Below are 21,526 nucleotides of genomic sequence, written 5' to 3' on the forward strand. Positions count from 1 at the left end.
TTTCTTATTTCTCATAGATGTTTGAGAACCCTGAGGGCATTGCTGGTGTAGTGTCTTTAACAGAGATGTTCTATCTACTTTTATAAATGAAGAGCTTTGTATATGAAGTTATTGGGCATCAGAGATAAAGTCATGACTAAGGAGCACGGATGAAAAGGCTGTGTGATACTGGATCACAGATTTTATTTCTGATGATTCACTGCATTTTTAGGGTCTCCTTTACCTATCTTAAAGAACGGATCTAAAAAAATAACTCTTGTGATCCTGGGTATATTTCAGTTTTAAAACAGGTTTAAGACTGTCTTCTCAGGGCCCTGAAATAAGAGAAAACACTTTTCAAAGGATAGTTTAGAGTAAACATGCCGGAACTTACTATTGTGAATTAATTTCGGCTCCGTGGGTTGCTCCGTTTAGCATCATTTTGGGCGAGTATAAGCTGTCTGAGCTGGGCTCCTTGATCTGCCAGCTGGGCTCTGATTTGGAGTCAGACAGTGTGTGCAAGCTTCTCGGGACAGGAGTATCCTTTCGAGAAGGACCTGAGGATGGAGTTTGTGCCTGTCACCATGTGTGATGCTGGCCATGTGTGATCCTGAAAGGCTAGGCCGGGAGCTCTAAAAGGTTGACTTCCTGTTAAAACCTATACTGGGGTCGGGGGTGGGGGTGGGGAGATGGGTCTGGAACTACCTGCTGCTCTTTCCTTGAGTTGATGTCTGCTCAGTTCCAACAAGGATGTGAATCTGAACCATTTCTAGCCCCACCCCATCCCCAAGTCAGAATTCCACCTTTTTCCTGTTTACAAATCCAACTGCCAAGATCCCAAATAGAAAGCCATGCCAGGCAGTCCTTTCCCCCAGCTGGAAGTAGAACCCTCTTGTTCTCTCTAGAAAACAATGCCACGGGAAGTGCTATTGCTCTCCGTGTCTCTGTGTCCTGACTTCCAGGACTGGTCACGTGTGGTGATGAGCCACCCACATGGCCCCTTCCACTCTTACCATCAGACCTGCCATTTGGGAGAAGGCTGGCCTGGGCTGTTAAAACAGCAGTTGGATCACCCAGGACGTGCCCTTGCTCCCGCTGATCTGGTTGGCCCGTCTCCTTCATCCCTCTCCTTCCCACGTGAGCTCCTCTGGCTGCCTGGACCCCTTGGGCTTGTCCTGGTTGCTCCTTAGCCTCAGAGGTTGCCAGCTCTTGACTTGGGGTTGAGGGGGTGAGGAATTAAAGAGTCCCAGTTGGCAATGAAGGCACTTCTGACTTCATTTTTTACTAAAGAAATGACAAAGTGAAAAGCTTCCCCAGACGGGCTCAGCTCCCCCACTTCTTCTCTGGGTGCTACTTGTGATCTGTGATGGGAGCCTAGTTGGCACCCTCTCAGTGGCCCAGAGTTCAGTTCTTTGTTGAAGTAGGTGGTGACCTCTTAAAAACCTGTATTGCCCAGGTACAAAGGCTCACCTAGTTTTTATAAAGTGAGAGCATAAGAGGAAAGTAGCATGTTGAAAATTTACCTGGTTCCAGAATGTTCTGCAGTGGGACCCAGGTGCCCATTTTGGGGCAGGGATGGCTAGAAAATGTGAGGAGAGACTATATTTACAAATATTACAAATGGTGAGGATGCGAATTGGAGAGCTGAATCTGTTATATGGACTAGTACAGCTATAACCAAATTTACGTTTGTTTCTAATTCTTGACTATGATGTTCATAAAACTCAGCTGTAAATAGCTACTTCCAGATTCTGGCTCATGAGGAGTTTTCCATTAAGAACAATAGAGTGCATCAAAAATAAAATATGCTTCACAGGGCAGCACAGAGCAAAGGGAATCAGTTGTACTTTCCATAAGAAAACTGACACCAGACCAGTGTTGCAGGGCGTGGTGGTGACCATCTGAGTCATCCCCTAGGGATTCGTGTGCCAGATCCAAGGCTGGGGTGACCACCTCATGGAGATGATAAGAACAGAGAGATGTGCTTTGTGATTTCCTTTCCAAATAGTTTCTAAAACTGGATCTACTTTTCTCTTTCTGCAGGTAATATACATACATACATATATATGTATATATTTACATACGTATGGGCTTCCCTGGTGGCTCAGACAGTAAAAAATTTGCCTGCAGTGCAGGAGATGTGGGTTCAATCCCTGGGTGGTAAAGATCCCCTGGAGAAGGGAATGGCTACCCACTCCAGTATTCTTGCCTGGAGACTATATATATAGCTTTTTAATAAGACAGCTTTAATTATGTGTTGTGGAGAAAGACAGAAATTTTGTACTACATTTCATCATATTGTGTTTTTGCTGTTGGTCTAAGATGTGGAGAATGGCATAAGAGATGGTTAAAATGACCCCAAAGTTGGATGTCAGGGCAGAAAACCCCTGGGGTTGGGGAATTACCCTCCATGGACCTGACATTATCCCAAGAAGCCCCAGGAAGTGGGCTTCCAAGCTGTATGCCTCATCTAGGGCAGCCAAGTCCCTCTTCCTTCCAAAGGGCAGCTTTTATATCCCTGGATCCAGACAGACCATGGAAGATGTGGAGCAGAAGAGGGGCCCAGAAGGAAGAAGGGACCTGGCTTCACCTTTGGGGACTCGTGGCTGTCTTATTCACCTGAGTTCATTGCTTTACTGTGGGGAGGGGCCTCTGGAATGGATCTGGAGACATTTGTTCAACTTTATTTACCTTGAAGTTTCAAACCATTTCATAAACTACTAGTAGTGACTTTTTAAGAAAATCCAGAGATGATTTATTTTGTCTGGGGTAAGCCCCAGGCTGTGTTATTTTGAAAGGCTCCCCTGGGACTTAACCAAAGCTGTGAACCATTGATTTACAGTGAAAAATGAAGCTCCAGTGAGGGGAGCATTGCTCCCACCATCATTCTCCATGTGGACTTCACCCCTCCCCCTCCTCTGTTTTATTCTCCAGAGAAGAGAAGAAAATCTTCCTACCCTTTATGCGAATTCAGGTCATAAGGGAATGTTATTTTGTTTAACAGCACCCTCAGAAAACCTGAATTCTGCCTGGGAATTCCAAGCCCAACTTTGGGACCATCCTTATCTAGGATGGTCCCCATGTATGCGGGGGTCCCAGTGGAATTATTAAGAGCACTCTCTTCACCTCTCAAAAGTCTCTCAGTTAGGGTACTGGATAAACTACCATAATATTGGAAATGTAACTGTTTGATGGTTGGCCTCTGCTGTAAAGACTCAAAGAGCCAATATGGAAAATTAACTTTTTTTTTTCTAAATTTACCAATAAGCAAACCTGTTCTGGCCAGTTCCACAGAAATGTTATTCCTAACTAAAGGTTTTTCAGCTTTTTATTTAGGCTTCCCTGATAGCTCAATTGGTAAAGAATCTGGCTGCAATGCAAGAGACCCCAGTTCGATTCCTGGGTCGGAAGGATCCCCTGGAGAAGGGATGGCTACCCGCTCCAGTATTCTTGGTCTTTCCTGGTGGCTCAGCTGGTAAAGAACCCGCCTGCAATGTAGGAGACCTGGATTCGATCCCTGGGTTGGAAAGATCTCCTGGAAAAGGGAACGGCTACCCACTCCAGTACTCTGGCCTGGAGAATTCCATGGACTACATAGTCCATGGGGTCGCAAAGAGTCGGACACGACTGAGCGATGTTCACTTTCATACTCTCTTTCATGGCTTTTTTGTTGTTGTTCTGTCTTTTGCCTTCATGCTTTCCCACGTATATCTCCCTCATTACAGAACTTGGGAAAATTTCATAGTAGTCACATTGTTATGATATCTGTATTGTGGTATCACTATCATGGACACTTTCTCAACGGACAGTTTTGAAAATATCCTGTGGCGTCACCCTTTTGGCAGCTAGCAGGGAGTGAGGAGGAATGAGTTCCCATTTCTAGAACTCGTGCCTCGCTGAGCCAGCCCTGGGGTCTCTGACAGTGATGCTGACAAGCATTTTGAGAGGTCGGTCGCCTTTCATGGAAATACTCTCAAACTTAGCAGTATTCTCCAAGACTCTGAGTTCTCTTAATAAATCATGTCCTTATCCCAGTTTCTATTTTCAGTCACTGCACCCTCTGGGATGATAAGTTCTGTGTGCTGAATATCCACTTTTTAAAACCGCATCCTTTACTGCTAGTAAAATTGCTCTTTTAAAAACTCAAAGATGTGATCCTCCATGGCAGCATTTCAAAAAACTTTGGAAGGCAAGCCCTGTCCACCTGCCTGGGTTGCAAGCCTCCGTGATCTTTGCCCAAGCTCTCCTCCCTACTCTGCTTGCTTCATCCTCTCCCCCCACGTGGAAGTTTGTGCCTTCACGATGGCCCTTCTCTGGACCTTAGCCATCTTTATCATGGCATGCCACTGCAGAAGCCCTGGGGCTGTGCGCAGAGATGGAGCAGGGTTTTGTTTTTATTTCCAAGTACCACACCCATGATCCGGTTGCATGGGATTAGCAATGGCCCAGTGTGTACCGTGTCTTCGGGAGCCCACTGTGCTTGACCCCAGAGCCTCGCAGAGCTCATTAACCCCCAAGTGTGGAAGGATGCTTTCTCAGTCACTGACTGCTCAGCTCCCAGGGCTGGGATGACCCTGACATCAGTTGGGCATCTCAGACTCCTTTTAGCATCAGTGAAAACTTCCTGCATCTCTAGCTGTGGGGACATTATCCCACATCATTCATGAAAGTGGCAAGATCAGACCTTGCTGCATCTTTGAATGGCAGGGATGGGGGAGTGGGGGGAGCCCTGTTTTTATATCCTAAGAAATGTTCCCTGATCCCTGCCTTTCATTTCCTATTTTTAAATTGTGTTCTTCTTTCTGAAAGAACAACTTTTTACTCACCCAACAATCCCGTCTCAAGCCTTAAGGCTTTTTACAAGTCTAAGTTGGTGACTCTGGTCACACTCACATCTTTTAGACCTCTGTGCCCACTCCTGATCAAGGAGGTTAGGACCTCTGAGATGGAACCCAGGCATCACTGTTCTTTAAAAGTGCCCCTTGTATCCCCAGAATTGTAAAGCACTGGCCTAAATACATCACATTTCCTGGTTTTCCTTCAGAAAATGTCAGTAGGTTGATCAGACATGTCTCCTCCTTAGGTAAGTGATGTTGCGTTTCTCCCAGTAGGAGGTGGTAAGTTCGTGTTTGCCCATTCTGCCCTCAGCCATGGAGGCAGCCAAGTCTCCTGGCCCAGAAGGAGACTGTCCTGTTCTTTTGTCCAGAATGCCCCCTTTCCATTAGTCCTGGAGTCCAGTCTTTGGCCTAGAGGGAATTTAGCATGTGGTAATAACCATAATATTCTCCTCCTTGAAAACAGAAAGCAAGACGTTCGCTACCATCTCCTCTGCAAGGAGACCTTCAGAACCACTCCAGATAACTCACTCACTGGACCTGCTTCCCACTCGGGGACTCTGTATGCCTGGGGGTCTGTGCAGACTCTCATGAGCATCCATATGTTCATTTCAGGAAGCTCCAAGTGAGTTGCCCATGTTGGGAAGCAGCCCTGGAGGCTAAATTGAGAACCAAGTCCCTGCACTGTCCCCTGGAGCTGTCACTGTTGGGGTGGGGACACTGCTCTGATCTGACACTCCCGTGTACCTAGGTGCCTCGCGTCAGTAAGTGTAGTACATGTGTTATGAAAAGTATGCATTGATAAACCATATATTTTTAAAATATAATATCATTAGGTTAAAAATGATTTTTTACAAAAGAGCCAATACTGAAAGGAGCTAAAGCACTATTTTCCAGGTATTGGCCTAAGTACTTTACATGTATCCATACCAATAATACTATTCTTTTTTTTTTTATTATTCATTTATTTATGGCTGTGCTGGGTCTGCATTGCTTTGCTTGGACTTTTGCTAGTTGTGGTGAGTAGGGTCCTCTCTTTGTTGCCTGACTTCTCTTGTGCAGCACAGGCTTCAGGGCTTCAGTAGTTGTGACCCACAAGATTAGTTGTTCAATGGCATGTAGGATCTTCCCCGACCAGGGATTGAACCCATGTCCCCTACATTGGCAAGCAGGCAGATTCTTTTATGCTGCCCCACCAGGGAAGTCTCAGTAATACTATTCTAATAGCCCTAGCAGACGCTTTGGTCATGTTTACCGGAGGCTGAGTGTTTCTCTCACTGATTTACATCCGTTGTTTTATTTCATCCTCCTAACAAACCCTGGGAGATTGGGTCCCAGAAAGAACAGGAGGTACAGAGTGGGGCAGTGACTTGCCCAGGTTGCCAGGGTGGGAATGGGTCAGACCCCAGTTGACCCACCTGAGTGATTTGCTGCTCTGGATATTTTCAGTTACCCTTCAGGGCTCCTGTGATCCCCAGATTCCATTTTGTTTTGGCTACTTTCAAGTTCACGCTCTGGACACTTCTTCATTCTCTTCCCTTGGGGATTTTTGAAAGCCTGCCATTTTTTGAAAAAGACTCTCTCTTTCTTCTCAATGGTCTGTGTGCTTTGCTACTGCAATTTCAAATGTCATTTGGTCTGGACTCTACCTCTGTGTGACTTTGAGCAAGCCAGTAAACTTCTCTGAGCCTGTTTTTGATTATGGGTGGGGTGTGGTGGAGAAGCCAGGCCTGAGCCGGTAGGCCTGATCTCCTGGGGTTATTGAGTAGACCCAGGGCAACAGGGGAGAATGTACTTTTGTGCTGTGCTGACAGGTCTTCATTTTTTATGCTATTGATTTTCTTATCCTTTGCCTCACGTGACTTTCCTGAGATTCTAGTGTGAGATTTTAAATTAGCCTCTAAGTTTAAGGATTGCTGCTGCTGCTGCTGCTGCTAAGTCACTTCAGTTGTGTCCGACTCTGTGTGACCCCATAGATGGCAGCCCACCAGGTTAGCATTAAAGTCTTCCTTTCCACCTTTTCCTAACTTCTGCCTGAATGCTCACCCTTTTCTTTTCCAAAACTGAATGATTATGAGGGGAAGTGATGGGCTTACGCTCAGGATATTGAACAAAAGCAGGTTGTGGTCACACGTGGTCGCCTACCCCCGTAACCATTCAGAATCAAGTTTGTCACTTAGAAATTCTGAAAGGCTTGTTCTTGGAAGCAATACTTTGATGTATCCAAAAACCTGACATACTTGTCTCCTCTCTTTGAGGCCTCTGGTCATCCATCTCAGCATCCAGATTGGTGCGGCCCCGCAGTCCCCCTGAGTGGACCTGAATATCTGGTTTAACCGTTCTAGAAAATCTTCCTGTTGTAGGTGACTTTCTGTGCCTTGGAGTGGCTGAGTTTGCAGAACTCAACCTCTTGGACTTGCTTGGTTCTAGAAGACCCACTCCAACCCAGTGAACTGACCACCAAGTGAATCTGGGCTCCACCAGGGCTGCAGAGAGAAGTCCCAGCCCTCACCCCTAAGCCCTGACAGTTAGCAATCAGTGCTTAAATGGAGAATCCCCTCTGTGCTTCTCAGAAATTCTGTGACTCTTGTGGCCTTGGGTGCTGCCTGTTTGAAGCATCCTCTTGTAGGGGCTCACTTCTGCTTCCTGAAACTGGACCCTTCGCCCTCTTGGACAGTTTGTGGGAAAGGAGCTGAACTGCCTCAGTGACCTCCTTCCCAGCCCTTCTAAGAGGTCTCTGCAAGCTTTGTCAGCATCTTTTTCCATAGAGGGTGACCTCCGTTTCTCCCCGTTTTGGCTGTTACATCCTCTCCCCGCTCCCTGCAGTCCTCTTGGCCAAGTCAAGAACAAACAAACCCTACATTCCGTCCAAGCCTGAAGCATTTCTCCAGAGACAGTATTTCTGGGAGGGCAACTCTTGGAGGGTCCCTGAGAGTTGCTGCTTTGAAGGAAGTTCTGGGTGTTGCCACCTCGTTCAGCTCAGAAGTTCAGCTTCACTAAGCTTTCTGGGAGCAAAGCAGAGCCTGACCTCCTCCCAGAGTGCCCCCTGACCGTTCAAGAAGCAAGTTCCTCTTTTACCTTGAGCGCTTCTGAAAGTACTGGGGTCAGTTGCATGTCCAGAGACATGCCCACCCTGTTTTCCCCACTCCAACTTGCACAACTCTTTAGCTGGGCAGCTATCTTGCCCCAGAGACAATTGTTCCAATTTTCATGTTCAGCACCCCCAAGTCCAGCATCCTGCACCTGGTACCCGACCCATAGCTGCTCCCTCAACATCCTTTTCTCCCTGTGAGTTCTTGAGCCCTGAGGGCACAGGTTTGGCTGATTGACCTTCTATCAAAGAACTGAGGGAGATACCCTTATTTCCTGTTGCCCCAGGACTGATCATTGCTGTCGATGGCATCCTGGCCCCCTACATTTTTTGTTGGTCTCCATGAAAAATGTCCCCACTCAAGGAGTAGCCACCTAATAGGCACTCAGGAAATGCCATTTAAGGAAATGAGATCTACAATTGAGAAAAGGCAAAAAATATAATAAATAAGGAAAGATACCCTGCCAACCAACAAGAGACAGTTGAGGGACTGAGTTTGCTTTTCAGCCTCTTCTCCTGCCTTTGCTCAGGCTTTGTCATGGATCATCACTGATAATGTCTTGGGACTCCAAAATCAGCAAAGGGGTCTCATGAGGTGTGGCATAACCCCACCATGATGACCCTTGGCCATTCCCATGCAACCCTGTGTTCTTGCTTTCTGCTGGCTTTTTTTTTTTAGGAAGAAAGATCTCAGTCAATCCAGCCTGCTGTGATGTTAACCTACCATACTGGTTGTTTTTGCTTAAAGTTACTTTGGTTTCATATTAGAATCAGGCTTTCATAATGGATTGTGACTCACGGTCTTGCTGCCTTGTTGGAATGCCCTGGATCATTGTATAGACAGCTTTCTGTGTTCTATTATTCTATTCTGTATTATCAGTATAGCTGTTTAGCGCCAATGCCACACATTAGTTATATCAGTTTATAGTAAGTTTTTATGGCTGATTGGATAGATATTGTATTATTTCCACTTATGGATCTTTTTACACATATACTCTTTCATAGTAACTTTAGAATATTTTAAAATTCCAAAAACGTCTTCTTGGAATTTGATTAGAATCATTTTAAATACATGTTGTGTGTTGTGCTAAGTCACTCAGTCATGTCCGACTCTTTGGGACCTCATGGGCTATAGCCCGTGAGCTCCTCTGTTCATGGGGATTCTCCAGGCCAGAATACTGGAGTGGGTTGCCATGCCCTCCTCCAGGGGATCTCCCAACCCAGGGATCAAACCCAGGTCTCCTGCATTACAGGTGGTTCTTTACCAGCATATATAATAAATATGTTATTTGTGTATAAATTTTATGAGGCAAGATAATGAACATCCTTTTAACACTGAGACTTCCTATTCAGGAACATGATGTTTCTCATTTGCCCACATCTTCTTTTATTACTCTCAATAAAATTTTGTCACTTCCTCCAAGTAGGGCCTGTATTGATATTTCCAGAGGTTTAGAGTTTTCTTTGTAATCATTTATTTATTTTTGGCTCTGCTGGGTTTTTGTCACTGTGCAGGCTTGTCTCTGGTTGTGGGGCCCGGGCTTCTCACTGTGGTGGCTTCTCCTGTCGAGGAGCATGGCTCTAGGGAGAGCAGGCTTTACTAGTTGCAGCTCGCAGGCTCTAGGGTGTGGGCTCAGTAGTTGTGGTTCACGGGCTTAGTTGCTCTGAGGCAGGTGGGATCTTCATGGATCAGGGATTAAACCCATGTCTCCTGCATTGGCAGGTGGGTTCTTTACCACTGAGCTACCGGGGAAGTCTGGTCTGGAGGTTTTGTTTCCTTGTTTGTGCGTTGTTTTGTGTCTGGTCTCGTGTAAAATACAAATCAACTTTTTGATCTCCTGCCTAGATGTATCACCTCCTGTCATCCTCCCAACCCTGTTCCACCTTTGCTGCATCCTTCCTTTCCAGAAGCCTTAAGAAGGTCATTTAACATTTCTTAACCTCCTTCACAAGGAACTCTGTCTTATCTGCTTTATCTCCTCTTTTCATCATTGACCAATTTCCCATTTTTCTCATTTCAAACAAAAGACAGTCACAGACTCTCTGATCAAAGAAGTGCAATAAGGAAACAAGTCTCTGAGAAAGACTCTTGGCAAGAATTAAGATGGATGGGTTGGGAGGGAGAAGAGGCTGGAAGCAGGAAGCCCATGGTGGCTGCCCTAGGAGGCTGGCTCCAAGGGTCGGGCTTGGGATGGAGGTAGGGGGAGCGAAGGACAGGACACAAGAGACTTTGTGGGAGAGGATGGCTGACAGCCACTCAGACACAGGGCCAGGTGAAGGACATAGTGAAGGTCACTCTTGTTGATCTGGAGCTTGGAGGATTGAAATGCATCAGAATTGATAACAGAATCCCTGGACACCAGTATGTGCTCCCGGGCACAGAGCACTTTGGCTTGTTCTTGCAGATGCCGCTGTGGGTTGTTGTGAGGGGAGGAGACAGTTGGGCAAGCCCACGTGACCCACCCTCATTTCGGGCAGAGTGACTGCCAAGGCACTTGAGGGGTCAGTGGCATCCAGCAGACTCTGTTTCAGTTATGAAGAAGAACATTTAAAATACCTCTTGGATAAAATCCAGAGAGTTAATAATTCAGTCTCAAATATGACTAACTCTTATTCCTTCCTTCTCAAAGTGGGTGGACGTGCTCTGAAAACATGTCGTCTGTAGAAACAGCTTCCCCATTATCTCAGGATGCCCAGAGGCTGGCTTCTTCTCGATTTATGAGAGCAGAGGGTGCCCATTGATGTGAACTGAGTTCTGCTGAGAATGAGGAAAAGGACATGTCAGGCTCAGAGCCACCCCTGGGTCTGTCCTGAGTGCTTGCTGTAGGTGGACCCTGGCTGAGGGGGGCAGGCTGAAATCTGAATGGTCCGTCTCTCAAGGATTTGCCGTGGGGCTGTGTCTCCCTCAGGGTGGGCATCTTGCTCTCATTTGCACAAAGGCAGCAGTGGGGCTGGGCCTTCTCAGGCATCTCTGCAGGCTCCCAGTGACTCTATGGATGGGGGTCCAGGGGCTAATGATTCACGGGGAATCCTTGCCTTTCTGTCAGTGCCTCCTGTGCTGGAGCCTGGCGCTGGGTCGGTGCCTCTCACGCGCCAGGTCCCAGGCTTCTGTCTTCCATGCCGCCATCCATGAGGCCTCATTCCTTACGCTCACGAGATGCTGCCCCTCCAGGCCTCATGTCCGCATTGTAGGCAGGAAGATGGAGGAAAGGCAAAAGGCATGGCTCACGGGTCCAGCCCTTTTGAATCAGGAAAACAGAAAGCCAAACTGCCAGCCTTAGCTGCAAAGGGTCCAGGGAGGTGATTGATTTAGCTAACATATTACCAGCTTGAAAGAAATCCAGGCCCTGTTGGTGAGCAGGGAAGAGGGACTCGATGTTGGGCAGGCCCCCTGCAGTGCCTGGAGGAGTGGGCACCCCGCTGCCCCACGGTGGGCACACAGGTCATCACATCCCTCTTCATTCCCTTCTTCAGCATGTTGTCAAACCTTTTCTCATGCCTTCTTAGCATTCCAACAAAGTAATATTTTTTAATAATTTTATTTTTATTTATTTTTGGCTGTGCTGGGTCTTTGTTGCTGCACAGGCTTTTCTCTGGTTGCTGTGAGTGGAGGCCACTGTCTAGTTGCAGTGTGTGGGCTTCTCTTTGCTATGATTTCTCTTGTTGTGGAGCACAGTCCCTAGGTGTGCAGGCTTCAGTAGTTGTGACTTGCAGACTCTGGAGCACGGGCTTAGTAGCTGTGGCTCACAGGCTTAGTTGCTCTGTGGCATGTGAGATCTTCCTGGACCAGGGATCGAACCCCTGTCTCCTGCATTGGCAGGTGGGCTCTTAACCACCAGACCACCAGGGAAACCCCCAAACAATATTTTAAAGTAGATTTCAGCTACATTTCAGGAGCTCCTGATAAGCTTATTGGCTTAAACATATAGAAGACAAACTTGCCCTGCAGGGTAGGGGTGCATTTATGCCGCGTGTCCTGGGAGCCCACAGTTCCAAGCTGGTGACACGTCCACAGGAGTTGTTCCTCCTGCCCACCAGGCGCCCAAATGGCTGGGATGCTTTCAGTTATTCTCTTCTTGAAGAAATTGTAATTTATTCCCAAATGCATATTTAAGGACCTAAAACAGAACATTAGCAATTGAGTTTGGAAGGGCTCAGTAGGACTTAAGGGGCTGTAGCCAGTTTCTCCTTGCCAGCTCCCAGCCTCTAGTGCCACGGCAGCCACTCAGCTGTACCAGGCCCAGCCTGGTTCCCTTCTTCAGAGGAGAGGCTGAGGCCTCAGTGCGGGAGGCTGACTGGCGTCGGCTGCTTGGCTGGGACCTGCTTGCAGAGGGGTTCTGAGCAGCTGAGTAATGGAGTCCCCTGATGTGGCCCTGGCAACCTCCAGCTTCATCCCGGGCAGTTCCCTGGAACTATTCAAAGGCCCTTCTCCTCTCCTCACCATCTCCCCCGCCCCAGGCTAGTCCTAGACAGTCTTTAGGGTCCAGCTCATGTGGCAGCTTCTCCAGACCCTCACCCCCTCCATCACCAGGTGAGTTGTTCCCCCGAAGCTGGGCCCCTCATGCAGTGAGCTCACCCTCAGCATGCCGTATGGTCTCACCCATCCTCGTCACCCTGGGCTTGTTTCATGAATCAGAATCATCAACCTCCAGGCCTTGTGGCCCCAAGGGAGGCTGCACAACACAGGAAGCTTGCTGACTGGCCTCCTTCCACCTGTCCCCACTTCTACCTGCCTTTGATTTCCTGAGAGTGGAAGGGGAAAGTTGGGGACCTTGTCATCATAGCTCTGGGCAGAGGTGAGAACTGGCTCAGCACCTTCACCCTTCCTAGCTTCTGGCCGTGTGCCAGCCCCAGGCTAGCAACAGGGGCTGCTCCGAGGATGCCCGGGACAGCAGAGAGCGTGGCGGCCCTCCTTGGCCTCTTTGCCAGTCCATCCCTTACTCCTCTTCACCTGCCCAGTGGGCTGCATCCAGATGTATGAATGTGGCAGGAGAGTGCTCAGGTGTCAGGGCAGAATGTCAAGAGGAGCCCCAGAGATGCAGAGGGCTGACCCGCCAGCAATGCCAGGTTCCCCCAGGCTCCCGTCTCCTTGGCGTGTGGACCAGCTTTCTCCATCTCTGGGCACGCACCACATGCCCCAGGGCCAACCAAGGCACATTCCGACACCTCGCAGCCCACAGGAAGGGAACTCTGAAAGGTCTGAATCCTGTTTCCACTGCTTCTGTGGAAAAAAACAGGGTGTTTCTTTTTTTTTTTTTTCTCCTTGCAAAATATCACATTTTTCCCAATTGAAGGAAAATCAATTTTATTTTGTAATGTGTCTGACTCGAGAAGTTCCATGGCCGCCCCCCTCCTGGCAGCTTCTCAGGGCTAATCCCTGATTTCTGCCATGCTGAGCGGTAGCCAGTCCCTCCCTGAGCTGAACCAGGGCCATTTGTTTTCATCTCTAAGTAAGTCGTGAGTTTGCTTTTAATAGAGGACTGAAGATGAGGCATTAATCTTGGATTCTCCTTATTTTATCACAAGAAAACGGCTGCAGATGGAAAAAAGCAGGAGATCATTGTCCTGGACTCCAAGAGGAGCAATGCTATTAATATTGGCCTGACGGTCCTGCCCCCTCCAAGAACGATTAAGATAGCCATTTTGAATTTTGATGAATATGCCTTAAACAAAGAAGGGATTGAGGTAAGAGGAGCTCGACAGAGTGTTATTTATGTTCTGTTGCATTACTGTCCAATGTGACTTTCTTTCTCCACAGGGTGGCTTGCCACTTTTTTGTCTCAGCCAGACTCTGAATAGTGTCATAATTCTCACATCGTTTTTTTAACTTCGTGAAGGGGGCGGTGGGAAGAAACCCCACTTTGCTTATTGGGAAGATCAGGTTCATTCATTAACTTCCTTCTGACCACACTCTGCCTGCCTCAATGCAGAAGAAGAACTTGACAGCCTCCACAGGGCACTGGAATGCCTTCGTTCACATCATTTCAAACCAAATACGTTTCATGAACAGTCTTAAAAGTAGGCTTGTCTGTGCATGCTCACCTCCGTGTAAATGGCTCTGTTTCTCTCTTGGTGCCCGTTGTGGTGTGTAGAGATGGGTTTCATTTGCTCAGCTGGGGAGCCCCAGCCAACTGAGTCCACAGCGTTTGTTGGTCTTGGTGGCACAAGTGGAGAGAGTTTGGCTGTCCTGGCTGTGACTGCGTGACTGGTGGGCACCCCAGCTGTAGCTGCAGCCCCCCTGCTCTGCCAGGGTCCAGCACCCTCCACTGTGGGCTGGTGCCCGTTTGTGGGAAGTTCAATCTCCTCTTCTAATAATAGAGAAAGAGTGAGTGGAGCCAATGGCTTGGCCCACCGATGCCTCCAGGGGCGTGACCGGGCTGGGGACCCACTGGGTAGAGTGGGGAATCTCAGGACACTGCTTCGTGACATTGGTGGCAGCTAACGCCGCCTCCTGTTGGCAAGGAGCCCTGGATTCCTTGAAAACATCTCCGTACTGGAGGTTCCCGCTTACCCAGTCTCATTTGAAAGACTCGAGAATGAAGGAAGCCAGTGAGGGCTGGCTGCAGTGAGGCAGAGGGTCTTCAGCAGGAGAGTCAGAAGTGAGGAAGGGCTGGGGGGCTGTGCCGGATGCACCCCCAGGCCTGAGTGTGGGAGGGGGTGATGGGGGCTGTGGGGCAAAGTGGTGCCTGAACCCAGGTGGGCAGGCGTGCCTTGTGCTTTGGAAAGCAGAGGCCTGTGCAGCAGAAGCTGTGTTCCTACAGGTTTGTACTGGATTGAGTACAGACTTCAAGATCCATGCTACCCAGAACCTTGGAATGTGACCTTATTTGGAAGTTGGGTCTTTGCAGGCGTGATCAAGCTAAGATAAGGTCATCCTGGATTAGGGTGAGCCCTGCTCCATTGGCTCCATAGCCTTCTAAGAAGAGAGAAGTTTGGACACAGACACAGTGAGGGGAAGGCCATGTGAACAGAGAACACCCAGAGGGGACCACTGTGGGATGATGGAGGCAGAAGCTGGAGGGATGTGCTTACAAGACAAGGGACACCGAGAAGTGCCTGCATCTTCTAGAAGCGAGGAAGAGGAAAGGAAAGATCCTCCCCTTGAGTCTTCAGAAAGAGCATCGCCCTGCGGACACCATGATGTTAGACTTCTAGTCTTTCAGGCTGTGAGGGAACACATTCCCCTGGTTTGAAGCCCCCCAGTTTGCGATGCTTGGTTATATCAAACCTGGGAAACAAGCACAAGGCCTGAGCAGCTCTGCCTCGAGAAGCACCCACACGGCCTGTGCCGGGAGCAGGTGTGACGAGGGACGTGCACTGGCCACTGGCTGGAGAGTGGGGCCCGAGCCCTGGAGTCAGGCCAGGCAGCACAGCAGGCCAGCACAGGCAGGGAGTGAGGGCACGTGGCAGACGGGGAAGGGGGCCCAAAGGACACAGCAGGCAAATACCGAGGGGGAGACTGAGGCAGCTGCCAGACAGTGGGAAAGGAGGGGGCAGGCCTGGCCTCAATATGGGGCAGCTTCACTCTGGGGCCCCCGGAGCAACAAGGGAGAAGGGCATTCGTGTCCGGCGGGCAGGTGAGGGCTACCAGTCAGCTCAAACCAAGTGCAAAGTGTCTCTCACACAAGCAGATGACGTGTAGGTGCTAGTGTGTGATTGGCCATCCTGTTTACTTCACAGGATCTTTGAAAGAGTGCAGAAGCTTCAGATTCATACATAGAGAGGCTTCAAATGCAGCCAGAGGCAGCTTGATTGAATAAAAAATGACAACTTCCCCTTTTAAAAATATTTCCCCTTCTTGCCATGAGAACTTGAAAGTCCATCAAAAGAGACAGATTCCTTTGGTTTTGCCTTTGTTCTGTCCCAAAATGTCAGTCTCCCTGGGTAGAGGAAGTTTCAGATACAATAGGTTAGTCAGACTTTAGAATGAATCAGATGACTTTTTCCTTTTCTGACTGGTTTCCAGCTGAGCACCTTTTTGCGCCAGGAAGGAATGATGATAGGAAAGTAATGATGACAAATAGAGGAGCAGCACATTAATAAGCTAGACTTTCACGGGTTTCCTCCTCCGAGCCAGACACCAAGTAGGGGCTGCCCACAGAGGCTCATCAGAGCCTTACGAGGCACACTGCTATGATCCTCATCTTAAAGTTGAAGAGGGTGCATCCCAAAGTTAGTCTGTCTGTGCCCGAGCTCACAAGCCAGTAAGAGGTCGAACTGAAATGTGGTTTCTAGAGCCTGAGTCTGAAGTGCAATCCACGGGCCAGCTCTGGGGGTGGCTGGCCCAGATGGGCTCTCTGGGTCTGGACTCACCCACGGAAAAGAACAAGAGGAAATCCGAAAGGGGAGTGAGGAGACACATGGGCCATCGCAATCTCCATCACAGTGCTGCCTACACTTTTCCTCCAGGAGTAGCTGGTGTCGGATATGTTGTACAGTAAACAGATATGGCCTCGGAACACACTGCCTAACCCTTCCTGAGAGTTTGCTGTGTCGTGAGGCCTCGGTAGATCATCATTTCAGTTCTATTCAGTTCAGTCGCTCAGTCATGTCCAACTCTTTGCAACCCTATGGACTGCAGCACACCAGGCCTCCCTGTCCATCACCAACTCCCAGAGTTTACTCAAACTCATGTCCATGGAGTCAGTGATGCCATCCAGCCATCTCATCCTCTGTCATCCCCTTCTCCTCCTGCCTTCAATCTTTCCCAGCATCAGGGTCTTTTCAAATGAGTCAGTTCTTCGCATCAGGTGGCCAAAGTTTTGGAGTTTCAGCTTCAGCATCAGTCCTTCCAATGAATATTCAGGACTGATTTCTATTAGGATGGACTGGTTGGATCTCCTTGCTGTTCAAGGGACTCTCAAAAGTCTCCAACACCACAGTTCAAAAGCATCTTTGGCTCTCATCTTTCTTTATAGTCCAGCTCTCACATCCATACATGACTACTGGAAAAACCATAGCTTTGGCTAGATGGACCTTTGTTGGCAAAGTAATATCTCTGCTTTTTGATAGATCATATATAGTCCTTAACATGGAGTTACACATTTTGGTCACACTTTTCATTGGAACACGGTTTCTCGGTTGTGGCTCTGTTGCCATTCTGTGCTGGACAGTTCTTTATGGTGGGAGCTGCCCTGTGCTTTGTAGGGTGTTCGCAGATCCCTGACATCTGCCCACACGATGCCAGTAGCACTGCCCCCGTGGTGACAACCAAGAATGTCTCCTAGACTGTGTCAGCATACCGTGGGCACGGATTCACCCTGACTGAGAACCGCTTATCTGAAGCTGCCTGAGTGAATGCAGAGAGAGTGTGTATTTTCAATGCTTGTCGGTTGTAGCTGATAAGAGTCCAGCAGAAACCAGTCCTCGTGGGGAACCTGTAACCCACGCCCTCTCAGTTGTTACCTGCTGCCTGTGACCACCAATCTAGGGGCCCTCAGGGGCAGAGAGGGTGTCCATCCTGTGCAGAGTCAGTCTCCCAGAGCTTATTGTCTAGCCTTGTTGTTCAGAAGTTACATCAGGGCTGAGAAGAGATGGAAGTCATGTCCTTACAGATCTTTACTAATATGATTTCCAGCTTACACCCAAGGGCCTTTTGCTAAACCATCTGCTCTGTAGCATAGCACCATGGCCCAATGGGGCTGCGTGAAACCTCTGTGTACCCGGACGTGATTAGGATGTATTCACTGACATCCTGCTTGGCAACTCCATGTTGTGTATCTGACTCATCATGAAAACCCACAGGAGTAATTAACTAACTTCATTAAGAAAGTTGTTCTTCATAAGAGTATTAAATTTTAGAATATGATTGGGGCCCATCCCTAAGTTGCATTAATGATATTTTCCCATGTAAAATATCCCTGAGGTATCATACTTTGCCGACAAGGTCCATCTAGTCAAAGCTGTGGTTTTTCCAGTAGTCACGTATGGATGTGTGAGTTGGACCACAAAGAAAGATGAGTGCCGACGAATTGATGCTTTTGAATTGTGGTGTTGGAGAAGACTCTTGAGAGTTCCTTGGACTGCAAGGAGATGAGATCCTAAAGGAAATCAGTCCTGAATATTCATTGGAAGGACTGATGCTGAAGCTAAAGCTCCAATACTTTGGCCACCTGATGTGAAGAACTGACTCATTTGAAGAGCCCCTGATGCTGGGAAAGATTGAAGGAGGGAGGAGAAGGGGATGACAGAGGATGAGATGGTTAGATGGCATCACTGACTCAATGGGCATGAGTTTGAGTAAGCTTCAGGAGTTGGTGATGGACACGGAAGCCTGGAGTGCTGCAGTCCAGGGGGTCACAAAGAGTCAGACAAGACTCATCGACTGAACTGAAAGAGGGTTTTCTTGTTCTTCCTTGCTTTTCTCATTTCTGTAGCATCTGTGTCTACTCAGAGGGTTAACACAATTGAATGGTCCCAAATGACATTTAAGTTGACACTGCTTGGCTGCCAGGCCAGTCAGCATCCTAGAAACAGATATTCCCTTTGGCTGCCTGTACAAAACTGCAGCATCTTTTCAAGCAGTTTGTGTTGGGGGACCCTGTCTGTGGGTCCTGAGTGAGAGCCAGGAACACACAGTTGAACCTGAATGCAGGAGCCAGTCAATGGGGTCTGCAGGCCCAGGAACCAGAATGTCCTGACAATTGGGCACCTTAGCCACACTGGTAGTTTGTGGAAGTGCCATGAACATGGAGGTGGTGCTGGAAAGTAGGAGGAGCCCCTGAGTGGGTCTCCAGCTCTGCCTCAGTTGATCCAGCTTGACTTCAGGCACCACATCTTCATCTTCAAATTTGCTGCATGATTCTGCCTTACCTGCCTCACCAAGTTGTCACAAGAATGAAAGAAGATACCATCGAAAGAGAACCTTGAGAAGTTAGCCTTTAACCTTGAGAAGTTTTTTTTGTTTGTTTTTTTTGTTTGTTTGTTTTTTTAATTCTCTATGAGACTCTGTGCATGATGGAAAGCCATTATCTCATGGGATGGCAGGTTGCAAACCATCCAGCCTTGGCCATAACAGCTCCAGCTTTTTGCTTTTAGATACTTATCCAGAGTCATAGCCAGGGTTCTGTTCAGAATTCACAAGGCATGATGATTACTTATTATGGTTTCATCTGCAGGTGAATGAGATGGCCAAACCCCAGAATATTTGGGTCCATAAAAAATAAGACTTAGGCATTTTCCTCTGAAATAAGATTTTCCGATACAAAAGCAAGCATACTTAAAGCAGTGCTAGAGAAACACTGTCTGGGAGAAAGCAAAAAACCACTGAGATTATTATGTCATGGTCTTGTTTGATGTTTTTCTCCTTGTGAAACCAGATGATCATCACAGGGTCATCAGTAAATCTACTGACATGGTAAAGAGCAGATTAAAGGTATGCTCATTCTGTTATGATCTGGTCATGGAAAAATGGGAGCGTCACCTTGTACAAGGTAGCTTTGACCTGCTGTCCCCCGTCTTATGACTATTTTTATTGTCAGTGATGTGTAAAAAAAACAAAAAGTAAAATTAACTGGCAGATGGCAACCTCATAAATCTTCAACAGTGAACAAATGGTTTAAATTAGTCAGAGAAGTGAAAAACAAAAGTAAGAGTGTTTGATTACTTTCCCAAAGGAAAAAGGCAACAAAACTCATCACATGAAAATGCCTTCTGAAGAAGGGGGAAAATGTTGACAACTTTGTGTTTTGGAATCCTTGTACATGCTTAAAACAATTTGAACATTAAGAAAATTAAAATACAAATTCTTCATTGAGTTTCCCTTTTGAAAACTAGTTTAAATGCTGGATGTTTTGAACTAAGTGGCATCTGCTTGGATTGTTTTGGTCTTTTTGAAGTGTCGGCAGGTGGGATCAATAGCATCAGCCTGTGGGTTGGCAATGGGCTGAGCATCTCCCCAGTGCTCTGTTCCACCACTTAATCTGTGTTTGGGGCATGATAAAGAGGATGTTGGAAAAAGAAGTATCTAGAGCTCACCACCTGTGACCTCACTCTGACCCCACCCCAAACACGTCTTCAATACAGTTTGGTATCTCTGGCTTCTGATAACCTCCTGAGGCTGCCCTCTCTGATAACACTCATGAGCCCAGGACAACTACTGTTCCACCTAGATGCATCCTGAGGTATGATTGTGTAAATACCTGCACCTTTGCTGATTATGATGTCAAGTGTCTGGTCTCTTGTTGTTTTTAATTTTTTGAGTTAATATGGAGTAAAATTGACTTTGTGTGGATCACAATGAACTGTGGAAAATTCTGAAAGAGATGGGAATACCAGACCACCTGACCTGGCTCCTGACAAATCTGTATGCAGGTCAGGAAGCACATTAGAACTGGACATGGCACAACAGACTGGTTCCAAATTGGCAAAGGAGTACATCAAGGTTGTATATTGTCACCCTGCTTATTTAACTTATATGCAGAGTACATCATGAGAAACGCTGGGCTGGATGAAGCACATGCTGGAATCAAGATTGACGGGAGAAATATCAATAACCTCAGATATGCAGATGACACCACCCTTATGGCAGAAAGTAAAGAACAGCCTCTTAAAGAAAGTGAAAGAGGAGAGTGAAAAAGTTGGCTTAAAGCTCAAAAGATCATGGCATCTGGTCCCATCACTTCATGGCAAATAGATGGGGAAACAAAGGAAACAGTGAGAGGCTTTATTTTCCTGGGCTCCAAAATCACTGCAGATGGTGACTGCAGCCATGAAACTAAAAGACGCTTGCTCCTTGGAAGAAAAGTTATGACCAACCTAGACAGCATATTCAAAAGCAGAGACATTACTTTGCCAACAAAGGTCTGTCTAGTCAAGGCTATGATTTTTCCAGTGGTCTTGTATAGATGTGAGAGTTGGACTGTAAAGAAAGCTGCTGCTGCTGCTGCTAAGTCGCTTCAGTCGTGTCCGACTCTGTGCGACCCCATAGGCGGCAGCCCACCAGGCTCTGCCGTCCCTGGGATTCTCCAGGCAAGAACACTGGAGTGTGTTGCCATTTCCTTCTCCAATGCATGAAAGTGAAAAGTGAAAGTGAAGTCACTCAGTCGTGTCTGACTCTCAGTGATCCCATGGACTGCAGCCTACCAGGCTCCTCCGTCCATGGAATTTTCCAGGCAAGAGTACTGGAGTGGGGTGCCATTGCCTGAGTGCCTAACAAATGATGCTTTTGAACTGTGGAGTTGGAGAAGACTCTTGCGAGTCCCTCGGACAGCAAGGAGATCCAACCAGCCCATCCTAGAGGAAACCAGCCCTTAATATTCATTGGAAGGACTGATGCTGAAGCTGAAACTCCAAAACTTTGGCCACCTGATGCGAAGAACTGACTCATTGGAAAAGTCCCTGATGCTGGGAAAGATTGAAGGCAGGAGGAGAAGGGGCCGACAGAGGATGAGATGGTTGGATGGCATCACCGACTCGATGGACATGAGTTTGGGTAAACTCCAGGTTTTGGTGATGGACAGGGAGGCCTGGTGTGCTGTAGTCCATAGGGTCACAAAGAGTCGGACATGACTGAGCAAATGAATTGAACTGAGCTGAAAATTGACTTTAGGGGAGTCCAGATCTATTGAGTCTTAGTGCTTAGTCTCTTAGTCATGTCTGACTCTTTGCACCCCCAGTGACT

The 21,526-nt window shown here is 47.7% G+C and overlaps 1 protein-coding gene across 11 annotated transcripts in view; it reads left to right on the forward strand.

The window, feature by feature from the left end:
- FHOD3 (formin homology 2 domain containing 3) overlaps positions 1-21,526 on the forward strand; it is a 521,378-nt gene that overhangs the window by 451,550 nt on the left and 48,302 nt on the right. For all 11 annotated transcript variants that reach the window (XM_044934658.2, XM_044934661.2, XM_044934659.2 and 8 more), the window contains one exon: positions 13,432-13,590. In XM_044934658.2, the coding sequence (XP_044790593.2) occupies positions 13,432-13,590 (159 nt within the window). The remainder of the gene's footprint in view (positions 1-13,431; positions 13,591-21,526) is intronic.

This window comes from Bubalus bubalis, chromosome 22 (assembly GCF_019923935.1).
Source record: "Bubalus bubalis isolate 160015118507 breed Murrah chromosome 22, NDDB_SH_1, whole genome shotgun sequence".
In the NCBI taxonomy this organism is placed as follows: Eukaryota; Metazoa; Chordata; class Mammalia; order Artiodactyla; family Bovidae; genus Bubalus; species Bubalus bubalis.